The sequence below is a fragment of the Juglans microcarpa x Juglans regia genome, chromosome 4S (genome assembly GCF_004785595.1).
Source record: "Juglans microcarpa x Juglans regia isolate MS1-56 chromosome 4S, Jm3101_v1.0, whole genome shotgun sequence".
NCBI lineage: Eukaryota > Viridiplantae > Streptophyta > Magnoliopsida > Fagales > Juglandaceae > Juglans > Juglans microcarpa x Juglans regia.
The window spans coordinates 13,872,464-13,888,291 of NC_054601.1; the positions used below are offsets into that span (position 1 = coordinate 13,872,464).

At 34.9% G+C, this 15,828-nt stretch overlaps 1 protein-coding gene across 1 annotated transcript in view; it reads right to left on the bottom strand.

Moving 5' to 3' along the window:
* Window positions 1-14,517: 14,517 nt before the first annotated feature.
* LOC121263477 overlaps window positions 14,518-15,828 on the bottom strand; it is a 43,411-nt gene continuing 42,100 nt past the window's right edge. Inside the window, exon 4 of the mRNA XM_041166387.1 lies at window positions 14,518-14,633. Within this exon, the coding sequence (XP_041022321.1) occupies window positions 14,520-14,633 (114 nt within the window). The 3' untranslated portion in view covers window positions 14,518-14,519. The remainder of the gene's footprint in view (window positions 14,634-15,828) is intronic.

Sequence of the window (15,828 nt, forward strand, 5' to 3'; positions counted from 1 at the left end):
TAGCAATATGTTTATACATGTGATTTTATGCTTACTCTTGAAATAATTGCGATTATTGTTTGTGAATTTTATGAATAGTTTGTGAGTTTATGGTGTTCATTGATTAATTAATATGTGTAGAAATATTGTTGTGAGAATATTGTTATTGTTGTGATATGGATTTGAAATATTGTGATTATTGTTTTTGAATTTTTATTGAATATGTTTAAGAAGAAAATTATAAGTTTAGGATCTTAATTTAAGTAAAGATTAAATACGGGGCTGGCCATTAGATTAGTAGATAGAAATGCAGTTTTAGTGGGAGGATCGATCCCTTTTGTTTTCAGAGTAATGTTCAAACATACTCCATGATTGTGTTACAAGTAATAAATATATAGATGACTGACTAGCTAGCTAGCTTGGTGATTATGTTGTAGTTGCGTACCTTCATTTGTTGCGTTTGTGGCTATGAAGTGGGCCGTGAGTATCTTCAGACATCGATATAGGAGTCCATTAAGTGAGTCCCAGCCGTATGGGCCTCTGCTGATTGTCGTGGTTATATTAAGTGTCCATGTCGACGGTATAAAAATTTGTGTGCGATAGGGTTGAATGAAGTTGAAAGTCATATATTTATGAACCGTATGGATCTGGGTTGGATGAAGTTAAAATCATACAAATTATGACCCTCAGATGACGTGATTCCGGAAAATCATTACTATATAGTATATATATAGTTCATTATATATATAATGCACTATATATATACTATGTAGTGGATTATATATATATATATAAGTTTTGTTGTTAGTTTTATTAATTATATATTATTGATTCATATATATAGTATAGTATATATACTATATTATTATGTTTTCATTTAAAGTATTATGCTATCATACTATATATATATAAAATATAGTATATATACTATACTATAATATAATATATAATACACTATATTATACACTATATATAGTCAAGATTACTCACCTTGGCATCCACCTCTCATATTCTTAAAAATGATTTTTTTTTTCAACATATTCACGAGTGATTGGAGATGATGCCTAAATACACAACTTGAGTAAAGAAGAATTTAATAAGTAACAATGAATATCTCGAACAAGCAGGTTATATAAAAGAAGAAAATAGTGACAAAAAGTTAGAATGTGAAAAATGCGGAAAATTTCCCGCTCAATTTAGGCATCTCTGTGATGATCTGAAACGTTTGGACGTACATTTTCACCATATGTACATTTTCAATGTAAACCTTTCTAACATTCGAACGTGAAGATAAAAGTGCGAGAAATTTCCTGCTCAATTTAGGTATCTCTCTGATGAACTGAACGTTCGGACATTGAAATTTTACGTTCGAACGCTAGTCGATGAAAATCATTGAGAATGGTAAACGTTCAAATGTAAAATTTCTAATGTTCGAACATCAAAATAAAAGTGCGGGAAATTTTCCGCTCGATTTAGGTATCTCTGTGGTGATCTGAACGTTCAAATGTTGAAGTTTTACGTTCGAACGTCAGTCGATGAAAATCAATGGGAATGGTAAACGTTCGAAAATGAAAATAAAAGTGCGGGAAATTTTCTGCTAAATTTAGGTATCTCTGTGATGATCTAAACGTTTGAACGTCTTTCGCAGAAAACATGCCCGAGTTTTTTAACGTTCGAACGGTTTCTAAAAATTGAGTAGGATAATATAACTTTCGAACGTACAACAAAAACGTTCGAACGTTTTGTTTAAAAATTTTATGATTGAATGAATACAAGCACGGGAGGCAGTAAATTCATTTCTGCTGCTTCTCCCGTGCGCGCAACAGAGAGAGACGTGAGAGAGAGTTAGAGTGAGAGAGAGTTGAGTGAGAGAGGGACGTGGGTTAGAGAGAGAGAGATAGAGTGAGAGAGTGTCAGAGTGAGAGTTAAGTTGAGCTTTGGTAAAAAAAATTTACTTTTCTTTTGCATTTTCCTGAATTTTATGATATTTGTTTGTGTTTTTGTTATATATATTTATAATATGTTAGTGTTGTATTTTTTTGAAGGATTGGTTGTTTTGCCAAGCTGGAAGCTTTTGATTTGTAAGAGGACATTGTGAGTGTTAGGTATATTTCTAAAGTTTAGCAATGTGTTTATATATTTTATGCTTACTCTTGAAATATTGTAATTATTGTTTGTATAGTTTTTGAATAGTTTGTGAGTTTATGGTATTCATTGATAAATTAATATGTTTATAAATATTGTTGTGGGAATATTGTGAATATGTTGTGATATGGATTTGAAATATTGTGATTATTGTTTGTGAATTTTGTTTGAATATGTTTACATGGTTAGAAATATATTATCTTTAGGTTTTGGATTTATGTGAAAATTTTGATATAATATTTTTGGATTTTGAAGAATTTGTAAGTGCTGGTTATATTTCTCAAGTTTAGGAATATGTTAATACGTGTACATGTGATTTTATGCTTCCTCTTGAAATAATTGTAATTATTGTTTGTGAATTTTGTGAATAGTTTGTGAGTTTATGGTGTTCATTGATGAATTAATATGTGTAGAAATATTGTTGTGAGAATATTGTTGTTGTTGTGATATGAATTTGAAATATTGTGATTATTGTTTGAATATGTTTACATGATTAGAAATATATTGTGTTTAGTTTTTAGTATTTATGTTAATTTTTTTGTGCTTTTTGAATTTGTTCTTTAACAAGAAAATTATAAGTTTAGACTCTTAATTTAAGTAAAGATTAAAAAAGTTTAATATACATTTAATATGAGACTTAATATTTAACATTTAATAAGTATATATAATATATTCATACGAATTTAGTTAGAATATGATTATTATTCAAGTTATAACTATAGTACAAAATTTAATTTTAAAAAGAAAAAAAAAAGAAGTATATAATTTAACTATATATAAAGTATAACATATACATACAATAACTATAATTAATAATTACTTATTAAATATTCTTACCATTGTGAGGTTCCAAACCATTATATTATTAAATATATATATATATATATAAAGAAAGTAAAATACTCTTCAAGGAAAAAGTGTTGAACCTACCAAATAAGTAGAGAGTTGGAATAAATAAATATACTTATTTATAATAAACTAGAGAGTAAATAAATAATGATCAAATAAATGCTTATATAGAAATTATATACTTATTGTCTATATAAATAAGTAACTCACTCAATTAAGTATAACAATTAAAATTATATTTTGGGAATGATAATAATTAAAATTATATAATAATCTTTGAAATTATATATAACAATTATAATAACAATTATATAATAATAATTAAAATTATGGGGAGGTGCTAATTAACAATGTCTTAAGATATATAATAACAATTAAAATTATAATTTAGGAATAATAATCCGATATCAATCATTATAGTATTTCGCATAGGATAGCCCTAGCCAATCCAAAATCACGCCAAAAACTTTGTTGCCTGTTGAAAAGTCTGAAGTTTCGATTCCATAACTATTAATTTTTAACTTTTTTTTATAAATTAACAATGTCGCATTCGTATTGTATTATATTGTTAAACTAGAGAGAGATGAAAGAATATGTGAACAAAGTTTCGTGTCTTGTACACCCCAGGAAAGAATGATCTTGAAGAAATGTCTGTCAAATTGCTTGACTCTCAAAGTCTCTCCGGCCTTGAGAGTTGTCAAGGGCGGACAATTTGTGACAGTTAAGTAATTAAACTAAAGTTTTGACATTTCTTCATGATCATTCTTTCCCTTTGTGTACTGATAAGAAATTTGTTCACATAATCTTCTATCTCTCTCTAGTTTAACAATATAACACTACTAGGATGTGACATTGTTAATTCAAACGATATGGAGATATTGTTTATAGTGTTTTTTGATAGATATGTTCTGATATTGTATAAATAACCTTAGATCCGTTTGAGAATTAGTGTACATTTATATGTCCACTAATTCCTGAATTGTCCAGTGTGGACATGTTGGGATTATATTATCTGTATTGCACATGTTCGTTACTCCTACTTTCCACGTTTAATGTGAAGTTTTGGTGTCTTCCTCTACTGTTCGGAGGGTATACTATTCGGAGGGTCACAATCCCTCTATTTGAACATGTATACTTGGAGAACTATGGGGAGATGCTGCTGAAATTTCTACTAACGTGGAAAGTAGTAGAGTGACGAGATTTGTGCAATATGGATAATATAATCTCAAATGGGATATGACCAACTACCTTATAAAAAAAGTAATGAGAATTGGAGCATACATGCATACGAATTTTCTATGTACTTGTTATTAATAGATAGATGTTATTAGAAATAGATAAAAATTGGATGCGTCTAGACGATAGACTTGGAAAGGATTACATACCCTATGCACGTGGAGTAAGAACCTTCATTGATTTTGCACGGGCCTCTGCTGATAGTCATGGTTACATTAAGTGTCCATGTCGAGGGTATAAAAATTTGTATGCGATAGGGTTGGATGAAGTAGAAAGTCATATATTTGTGAACGGTATGGATCTGGGGTATACCCGATGGGTATTGCATGGTGAGCCGTATGAACAGTCAGCAGATGTATTGGTTGATCATCACAATTATTTGCGGCACATGGATGATGATTATGAGCAGGATGAGATGGAGGAGATGTTGGGTGACATTGGAGCATGGATGTTTATGGATGAGGTTGACGACAATGCCTCGAGTGGCGGAAGGACTTATTGTGAAGATTTCGCTTCAATGTGGGAAGATGCAAAGCGGGAGCTTTATCCAGGCTGTACAAAACATTCCAAAATATCGTTTATTTTGCGATTGCTTCACAATAAGTCATTGTATGGAATGTCGACAAAAGCAATAAATATGATACTGGACTTATTTAATGAGGTGCTGCCCGAAGGGTCTATATTGCCCAAGAACTTTTATGAAGCAAAACAGTTGAAAAAGGGATTAGGATTTGAGTACAAGTCCATACATGCATGCAAGAATGATTATGTTTTGTTCTGGAAGGAAAATGAGGAGAAACAAGCATGTCCTGTATGTGAGAGTCGAGGTGGAAGGGTAAGAAAAACGTGTCGTTTAAGGTGTTGCGGTCTTTTCCCTTGAAACCTAGGTTGCAAAGACTATATATTTGTAAGAAAACAACTCACAATATAAGGTGGCACGAAGAGAAAAGGGTTAAGGATGATGCATATATGAGGCACCCTGCTGACTCACTTGCGTGACAGTCTTTCGATAATCAATATCCAGAGTTTGGGATAGAAGCTCGGAACATGTGCTTGGAACTCACAACCGATGGATTCAACCCTTTTGGGAATATGAGTACAAGTTATAGCACTTGGCTCGTAGTGTTGATTCCGTACAATCTTCCAGCATGGAGGTGCATGAAGGCGCCCAACTTTTTGTTAACTTTACTTATTCCCGACCCGAGATCACCTGGGAATGACATTGACGTATTCATGCAGCCGTTAATTGAAGAGCTGAAAGAGTTATGGGAAACAAGCGTTAGAACTTATGATGCATCCACATTTCTTCTAGTTAGTTTTATTTGATATAATTAATTATTTTCAAGAATGCCGCCAAAATGATAATGAAGAAATGTGCCTCCGCCAAGTCCAAGTACTGAACGCATTGAGGACTCCCCACTCGAGGAATCCGCTCCTGAAGATCAATTTAACATGCAAGAGAACAACAGTCAGTCCACACCTACTAGTAAGGAAATATTGTCATTGATAATTAATTATATAGTTAATATTTTTGTCTCAATAATTATATAATTATAATTATACTATCTATTATCATGTAGTTGATGCATTTGCACGTCGCGGTCGTGGCTATACATGTGGCATCTCTCTTGAGAAAAATAGAAGGCACGGAAAACTCAAGATCACTATTCTTGATAATTCCACTGGAGGAGTGGATGATAGTGCAGCAGCGCTTTCCTCCTATATTGGCACAGTAGTTCGAGCTTATGCTCCATTTTATGTGCGCTCATGGTGATATGTTCTGAATGAGATTAAGAAGCACATTCGAAGTCGTGTGTTGGTGAATTTAATTTGAGAGTACATTTTTTTCACCTAGATTAATATATCATATTTTTGACCTGATTCACTTGTTAGGATGAATTCGACCTCGACTTTAGTCATAGCGAGGATTTGAGAACCGTGAATGAGTTGATGGCTACACTATTCCGACGTCACAAGGGACGATGTCATGACCACTTCAAGAAGTTTGAGACGTTGGAAAAGGCTGCGCAGTCTCATTTCCAGCAGATGAAGTTAGATGATTGGAGAAAGTGTTGTGATCTTTTTGCATCTCCAGATTATTAGGTATTTTACATTTATATCTTTTAATTATTTACATTCACATTCGTTCTATATATTATATGTATACATATTACAATTAACATTCTTAATATATTTTGTAGCAGTTGAATTCTACAAATGCATATAATTGATCCGCTCTGACTGTCCACCATCATCCATGTTCAAGATCATTCCACCGTCTTGCTAAAAAAAATAGTAATTAAAAAATTAAAAAATTTATTTATTTTTCTGATATTCTTTTATTTAAGTACTAACATTATCTTTTTAAAATTGCTAATGTCGCTTTGCCAGATACATGATGATCCTGAAAACTTTTCCCTCATTCATGTCTATGCTGCTACTCACACTAATGAGCACAGTGAGTGGATGGATCCTGTCGCTGTAGATAATTATGTAAGCAATGTTAATTTTGTTAAATAAATTATATAACATGTGAATAATTTTTTTATTATTTCTATTTCTTTTAATACGTTACTTATTAACGATCATTACCTTTTAAATTGCAGGAAAAAATGATAGAGATGTAGTCGGTTTCTGGGGAATCCTCTCCTAGTGACATAGACATATTCACGCAAGTGCTCGGGCCGCAGTCTAGTATGGCAAGAGGTTTGGGACGATCTATCAAGCATAGATGTTCATCCTCCTCAACCTCATCGACTTCACAAATTAATAATCTTACCAAAGACTTAGAAGCTGCACGGCGTGAGAATGAGTATATGAGGTCAAGACAGCAAGAGTTAGAGTCTCTCTTAGAACGACAATCTCATTTAGAGACGCGTTTGCAGGACCAATAGAGAGACCAAGAGGAAAGAATACATAGTGAAGTCCAAGAGCAAGTGCAACGGGAGATGATGTTGCAAATGAAGCGTGTTATGTTGTTGCAACAAAATCGCTGTGGGCGAGGAAAAAAGAAAAAATAAATTTTATCAATAGTGGTGGCGAGTTTTAATATCTAATTTTAAAATTTTATAAGACATTGTTATTTGTTAATTGATGCTATATAATATGATACAATTGGTATGTTTTTAAATTTTATGAAATTAGTATTTCTGATCTATACGTTCGAATGTAAAGTAAAAACGTTCGAACATTGGTTCCCATTTGAACCAACATTCGAACGTGAATATATAAAATTGTATAGCAACATTCGAACGTAGGCATATACCTTCGAACGTACTGACCCTCAAATGAACAAAACGTTCGAATGATTAAACGATTAACGTTCGAACAACCCTCTGAATGTACCACTTGCATTCGAGCGCTCCTTCGTTTACATTTGAAATAACGTTTGAACATTGGTCCGTTAACGTTCGAACGGATATTTGAACTTTTATTATAATTAACGTTCGGATGTATAAACGTTCAAACGTAAATATGATACGTTCGAACTATAATCAACAAACGTCAACTTCTCTCATTCGAACGCCAATCGGTCGGGTTGCCGTTCGAACGTTCAATTGGACGTTTGAACGTTACTTTCTGTGACAGTTCTCAACCGTCACAAAAAAAGGAAACGTTCGAACATTCAACCAAATGGAACACTTCCAACCGTCACTAAAAATATTTTTAATGATGGTTCAATAGTAAACCGTCACCAATTGTTTTCTATGACGCACATTAGGTGACGGTCGTAGTGACAGTTTCAAACGTCACCAAATATCTTTAGTGACGTTTTGGCAATTTTTGGTGACGGCTTCCTTTGTCACAAAAGACAAATTGTGTTGTAGTGCAATGATAGAAAAGATTCCTGATTTGTGTGAAGACTTGAAACACCATATGTCGACTAAAAGCAGTATGCCAAAGAAGGGTGATAGAAATTAATCCTTCAAATATATATGAGTTTATAACTTGGTTTAATCCATACTTGGAATTTCAACATGCCAACAGTCCTACTATCTGATCTACACGTACATGTACATACTCGTATAGAGAAAATCTTAGTTGATTGGGAGTTGTTTGGGGTCTTGGCTAGCACAACAAAATCAGCACTACCCTTAAAATCTGATGCAAACTTGGACCTGTTGCAATACAACAATAGCATAAACTCAGACCATAGCACGAACAGATTAAAAACCACCTATTTATATACTACTGCATGGTCGTAATATATATGTTGAAACTACTACTAGATTCCTAATCCATATTATGATGGATTTTGAAGCTGATGCACAGTTTGTACCTTACCCATCACAGTAACATGAAGAACCTCTTAAGTTTGGTAAAGGTTCAATAAGTTCTACTTGAGATTAAGTTAGGAAATTTTCCGAATGACAATATAATGACAGAGTACTATACACATATACCTACACACACACATAGATGTGCGCTGTGTGGATCGATAGTCATATATAAAAGCAATATATATAAATATATATAACAAACACATCCTGCATATAATATATATAACTACTTATGAACGATTGTCTCTTAAATTTCTGCATGTTCTTGTCATATAAAATAAAAAGGTACATGCAAGCAGTATGCCAAGTACTATATGTTTTAATACATGAATGAAGTAATTAAAAGTACTGTAGTCATATGAGTCATGTCCTACCTAGCTAGTAGTGCATGCAGGTTTCTCGAACATTATATATATATATATATAACCTTATATATTTGGGGAGAAGACTGAAAGTAATCTCACTGTTATCCCGCATATGTACGTCGTTCTTTCCATATATCAAATAGTCAAATCAAGCAAAAGAATATTGCCCACATGGTAAGGGACATTTAATCATGCAGAAAAGTATATGGGTATATGTCCAGAAAACCTAGTAAGGCAAGAAAGGTTACATGTTATCATAGTACAATAATTTAATTGAGTTCTCAAAACTTATATCACCATTGGTGACATTTGTATACATAGTTCTGAGATATCATTTAGTATGTACTGAAAATATGAACTAGCTGTAGATAACTAATATTGCATGAAAATGATGATTTATAAGTTTTATAATGGTAATTGGGTGGTTTTTCATTCCATTGAATGAGTTGGTTCAAATGATGAATGCCGTGAGATTATAAATCTTAGCAAGTAATCAACCAAGTAACCCAAGAGATTAAAATGCATTAATGCAGCCAACAAACATGACGAAACACAAATGTAAGCCAAAAATCTCATTTTCTCCCGAAAATGATTATTTTCTAACGCCCACAAAAAAAATCTCATTTGACCCAAAATACGCCATGAATAATATCCGTCATTTTCCCATAAAGTGGCCCAATCATAAACCAACCATTTTCCCAGAAAATGGTGCTCGTAACCATTAAATCATAATCTGTCATTTATCCGAAAAATGGCCCAACATAGTCATTTATCGGACACTGTAGGTGGAAATCACAGGCGGGACTTTACCACCATCCCTACCGTGTGCACCGTAGGCGGGAATCATAGGTGGGACTACCACCATTCCTGCTTATCACCATCCTTACAGCTCGCGCTGTAGGCGGGAATCACAGGCGGGACTACCACCATCTCTGCTTACCACTATCCCTACCGCATGCACCGTAGGCGGGAATCACAGGTGAGACTATACCACTATCCTTGCTTACCACCATCCCTACCGCGTGCACCGTAGGCGAGAATCACTGGAGGGACTATACCACTATCCCTGCTTACCACCATCCCTACAGGTCCTTTTCCTTTCTCTCAAACCGATCAATCCAATCATTTCAAACATACTCAAAATCATTTCTCACGTGAAAACCCAGTATCACACAACAACTCCATCCTCCAATCCAACCGACTCTCTTACTCCTCGGACTCAGTCCGACACAACCAACTAGTTCACAATAAATATGAGTTAGTGCAGAAAGACATTTAAATCTCAAAAGTTCTTTGAAAAAATACTTACAGTGCTATAATATGATCTTCGAAGGATCACGGATGTGCTAGAAGTGGCGACACAATAATGTAACAGTGAGAAAATGCACAAGGCCATGGGTCTAAAAATGCTAGATTTTCAACGGAAACAAACAAAGACTTGAGATTACTAGGGAATGGCTTAGGGATGTGGGTAAAGCTAATGGTGGTTGTGGTTGGCCGTGGGTGGCGGTGTGGGCAGCGGTTGGAGGCCAAAACACTCAAATCAGAAATGGGGGTGGACAGGCTTCACCGGTGGCAAATCGGGGCTGAGGATGGGTGGGTTAGGTAGCGGGGGGTCGCCGGTGATGTGGTCAAGAGGTGGTGGCCAATGGCAGCGCGACAGCGGTTGAGTAGTTTAGGCATTTCCTTATGTATAAACAGGTGGAGGAAAGTCTGAGCTTATCAGACTTGATCCAGCCGGTTGTTTCAGTGGAGGAGAATAATATGTTGAGTTAGCTCCCTTCAATCCAAAATATCAAGGATGCTTTGTTCTCCATTCCAGTCGATAGCAGTCCTGGGCCTGATGGGTTTGGCTCTAATTTCTTCCAAGCTTGTTGGCATATTGTCAGTAGGATGTTGTGGAGGCAGTAAAGGACTTCTTTTCTCGGGTTGCTCTTCCCAGGAATTTTTTGGCCTTATACTTGGTATTGATCTCGAAGGTGGAGGCACCTAAAAGTTTTGATAAGTTTTGACTTATCAGTTTGTATTATGTTTTCTATAAAGCTTGTTCTAAAATCATGGTTAGTCGCCTCTCACCTCTTCTCCCATGCATTGTTTTCCCAGAACAAGATGCTTTTATCCCAGGAAGGAGTATTTTTGCTAATATCAGTCTCACTCAGGAGCTTGTACAGAGTCTTCACAAGCTGGTCCGGGGTGGGAATATAATTCTTAAACATGATATGGAGAAAGCCTATGATAGTGTGGATTGGAGTTTTTTGCTCCATGTTCTTGCCACCTTTGGTTTCTTGGAGCGATTCTGTGGTTTGATTAATATGTGTATTTCCCAACCTTGGCTTTTAGTTGTTCTGAATGGAGTGCCTAAATGTTTTTCTTAGTGTGGGCGTGGGTTGAGACAAAGGGATCTGCTGTCGCCTTATCTCTTTATCATTATTGAAGAAGTTTTGTCTTATTTGATTAAGCAACAATTCTTGCAGAAATAGATTGGTGCTTTTTCTCACCCTCAACAAGCCCCAGTTATTTTACACTTTCTCTATGCGGATGATATTGTAATCTTTGCAAATGGGAGTAAATCTTCAGTTCAGGTGATTTCTAAGACTCTAACAACTTATGAACGATGGTTTGGTCAAAAGGTTAGCTCTTCTAAATCCTCCATTACCTTTTTGAAGCACATTGTTAATGCTAGACGATGGAACCTATTGAGGAGCTTGGGTTTTGTGGAAGGAAATTTGCCTTTTAAGTACTTAGGTGTCCCCATTTTAGATGGTCGATTGAAAGATGGTCGACGGAACCTATACATTTGCTCTCTACGGTCCATGCGCCTTTATCGGTATTGAAAAATATTACTAGAAGCTTGAGTAATTTTTTCTAGGGTGTGAAAGATGGTAAACTGAAAAAACGTTGGAAATCTTGGGATAAATTGTGTCTTCCAACATCTGAAGGGGGTATGGGCTTCCGCAATTTGCAAGATGTTCAAAAGTCACTTTTCATGAAATTTGCATGGAAAATTTTAACGGAGGATTCGCTGTAGTCTTGGTATTTCCTAGCAAAATATATTAAAGATCAACATATTTCTTTGTTACCTCAGGGAAAGGGAACTCGATTTTGAAGGAAAGTGCACTCGTGCCTTCTGGAGGTTGTTAATCGATCCAAGTGGAAAATTTGTGATGAAAATGTATCTTTTTGGTGGGAGGGTCTTATTGGTGCAATGCATGAGATTGTGGATTGTCCAAGTTTCAAAGTTAAAGAGTGCAAGATTGATAACTAGTTGGATATGGCCTTGATTACTCGGCTACTAGGTGAGGATAAAGCGGCTGAGGTATTGAGGGTTTTATGTAAGAGTAGAGGCAGGGAGGATGTGTTAGTTTGGATAGAAGATATGACTGGGCAATTTACTACCAACAGTGCATGGAATTGCATTAGAATTTGGCCTCCCCTGGTTCGTTGGGCTAACTGGATGTGGCATCCTTGTCTGCCAAAGAATATGTCTACTACGATATGGAAGGCATATCATAATTCACTGAATGATTATGCGAAACTAAGATCAATTCGGATCCCCGTTGTGTCTACGTGTGATTGTTGTTCTTCGAGTGGGTATGAGGATTTGGAGCATGTCCTTGCAACGGGTAATTTTGCAAGAGAAGTGTGGCTGTGTGTGGCAAGTCAATTGGGGCTGGGACGTGTAGCGGCGTCTACCTGGGTGCAACTAATTGGCATGTGGTTCAGAAAGGCATCAAATAACTCGCAGATGGGGCAGATTTTGGAGATATTACTGGTAGTAATTACTTGGCTTCTGTGGCTGAGGAGATGCCGATCTCAAGCTGAAGGAAAAGGAGATTCGGTAAATCAAGTATGGTTGCAGGTGAAGCATTGGATGGTACAGATTTAAGAAAAGTTAAAAAATTCTAAGCTGCAGTCGGTGCAAGATATTGAAATTTTACAAGTTCTTCAAATTCCTATGAAGGGTCCTAAGCAGAGGTTCCCTCGGCTGGTTCGTTGGTCTCATCCAAGTGCAAGTAGGATGAAGTTGAATGTTGATGGGGCGTCAAGAGGGAACTTGGGTTCTGCTGGTGCAGGAGGTGTTTTGCGGGATTCGGATGGAAACATTACATTGGCATTTTTTGTTGCTCTGGGAATTGGGAATAATAATTTTGCGGAACTAATGGGAGTTTTGCATGGTCTTCGATTAGTTAAAGAGTTGTCCATTGTTGATATTGATGTTTAGTTGGACTCGTTGCTGGTTGTAAAGTGGCTGAAGGATAAAGTTTGTAAAACATGGTATCTTGAGGATTTTTGGGTGGAGGTAATGGGTATTTTACAGGGCCTAAATGTTCACATCTATCATGTTTTTCGAGAAGGAAATAAATCTGTGGACTTCCTTGCAAGGAGAGGGGCAGATGGGACCAATGGTCAACGAAGGTTGGCTCAGGAGCTACCTTCTCTTCTCAAAGGTATTTTACGGCTCGAAAAAATTGGTCTTCCAGATATTGGGCTGGTTTAGTATTTTTTGTTATTGTTGTTGGTGCAATGTTGAGAGCTTTAATATTGTTTATTTTGTTGGTTTGGATATTTGCGATGGGTTGAATCTCCTTGAGTCTTGGATGTTAGCACGGTTTTCCTCCGGCATAAGTGAGGGTTCTTAATAAAGTGGGCAAGGGTCACTCATGGACATGTGACTTCTTCTCTAAAAAAAGAAAAAAAAAAAAAGAAAGGAAGAGAGTTTATTTATTTGTCTTTTATATTTGGATAATTAGTATTTTGGTCCAATCTTTTATGTTTTATGCCCTAACCCCAAATGGTAATTTAGGGCATGATGGTCCAAGACTTCGATTAGAATTAGGCCTGCACATTGGCCCTCCCAAGAGATTTATGGTCCAATCTCTTATTTTTTTTTTTAGGAAGAGGATGGTACCTCAAGTTTATTGATTGCCCTCTGGTGGAGGAAAACCGTGGTTACAAACCGAACACCTGGGGATTACAAATAATTCAATAAGATCAGTACCCAGGCGTCAAAATACTAAAGCCATAAAACCTCAATACAAGCTAGTCCAGAATAACCAAAAGAGAAAATTGCAGCGAAAGCATAAGAAACACACAAACAACCTGCAAAACAAAGTTCGCCCAAGCAAGAAATAAAACAATACAAAACCAAACCACAAAAACTATAAGCAATAAAAACATAAAAGAAAAAAAGGTCACATTAGTAGCAGCGTAAAGAGGGAATACCCAGCTTATCTGAGCGGATTAAATCTCTCAACAACCTCGGCACTTCTCCAATCACTTTACACTTCATACAATGACCTATTGCAGCATACTTTGCTAGCCAATCTGCCGCTTTATTCCCCTCTCTAAAGACATGACTCACAAAACAAACCAATGAATCCTGCTAAACAAACCGAGTTAAACTGTTCTTTAACTACTCCAATAAAGTTGTTTATAAAATTTAAGATGCTGTTATCTATAGAAAATGAAGGCATAATATGATACAATATCTAGCTAGACTAATGCAAGCGCACTATGATACAATATGGCATATAGTTAATTTATACACATGCATGCACACATTAATAATGCTACAAATGATCACTATTGAACACAGAATAACATGTCACTTATAATTAACTTCTAATGTTAAAGCAATAGCCAGATCTATTTTACGTGATAACCATCACATGACACTACAATATTCGGTACTGTCGGTAGCCTCTGAGATGCCGCCTGCTACTTTTGATGTCATGTTTGCAGCTTGTGTGGCAACTAACTTGCTGATTCGCTCGCGTTTTTGAAATTTGAACGATTACAACTATGATGAGTGTGTAATTCTATAGAGCATGGGCCTGCTACAATGCCTAAGGCCATTGGTTATGACCGAACAGTACTGCATTTGTTCACATGCTGTCCAAATGCACCCCGAGCACATGCCTAGGTCACATGCTTAGGTCACATGCTTAGGTCACCACCCCGAGCATATTAGCATTTTCTTTATTTTTTAAATCTTAAAAAAAAAATAATACTATATCACCCAATAATTGTTAATCCAAAAATAAAATTTACAATCGTAAAATAAGCAAGTATCATGCAATTCATTTAAAAAAAGTGAGTAAACACGCTATAGTCATATTAAAAAAAATAATTTTTTAATAATAAATCTTACTTTTTTTTAAAATAATTATTTAACGCTTACCACTATAGAAATATATATAATATTAGTCTTATATATAAAAGTTGTGCTCACAATTCTTTTTGCTGTATTTTGTAATTTTTTATAATTATAAAAACACAAAATACAGCAGAAAGCACTATCACAACTTTCGATAAATTTTAAATTACTGTAGCATAGCTCTAGAAAAGGAAATATTAGCATGTGACCAAACAGTACATTTGTTTTTGTTTTTTTCAACAGAGAGGGCCTCGACGTGGCAGTATCTTGAAAAGAAAGAAAGGTGTCGGAATAATTTATCGGACATAGATTCTCGATGATTCTAATTTTTTTCCCTAGAGATAAGGCCTGCCTTGGGAATATTGAAGGTACCTCATGATGATCGATACCACCATCCTCCAGTCTTCTTTGTTTTGTTTCTACTTACAAAACTTCAAACAAAAGTAACTATATTCACTTTTAAACGACTTATCATATGTCTTAAAGATGCAATTCTTTTTTTTATTTTTATTTTTTTATCAGGTAACTAGGTATTACGTTTCATGTTAAGACAAGCTTATAACGTTTCATAATTGTAGTTTGCGATCATAGAACTGGCTATTACCTATATTTTAAAAATATTTTATCTTAAGAATAGATTCAACAGATTAGTTTTACTACATCAAGAAATTTTATCCGAATTATCAAAATTACTTCAAAATTTGGAATTATATCATTTCATTTTATCTAATCTTATCTAATTATTATAATTTTTTCAAATTTTCACATAAAATATAATAAATAATTTAATTTTTTCAAATCTTAAAATATTAATAAT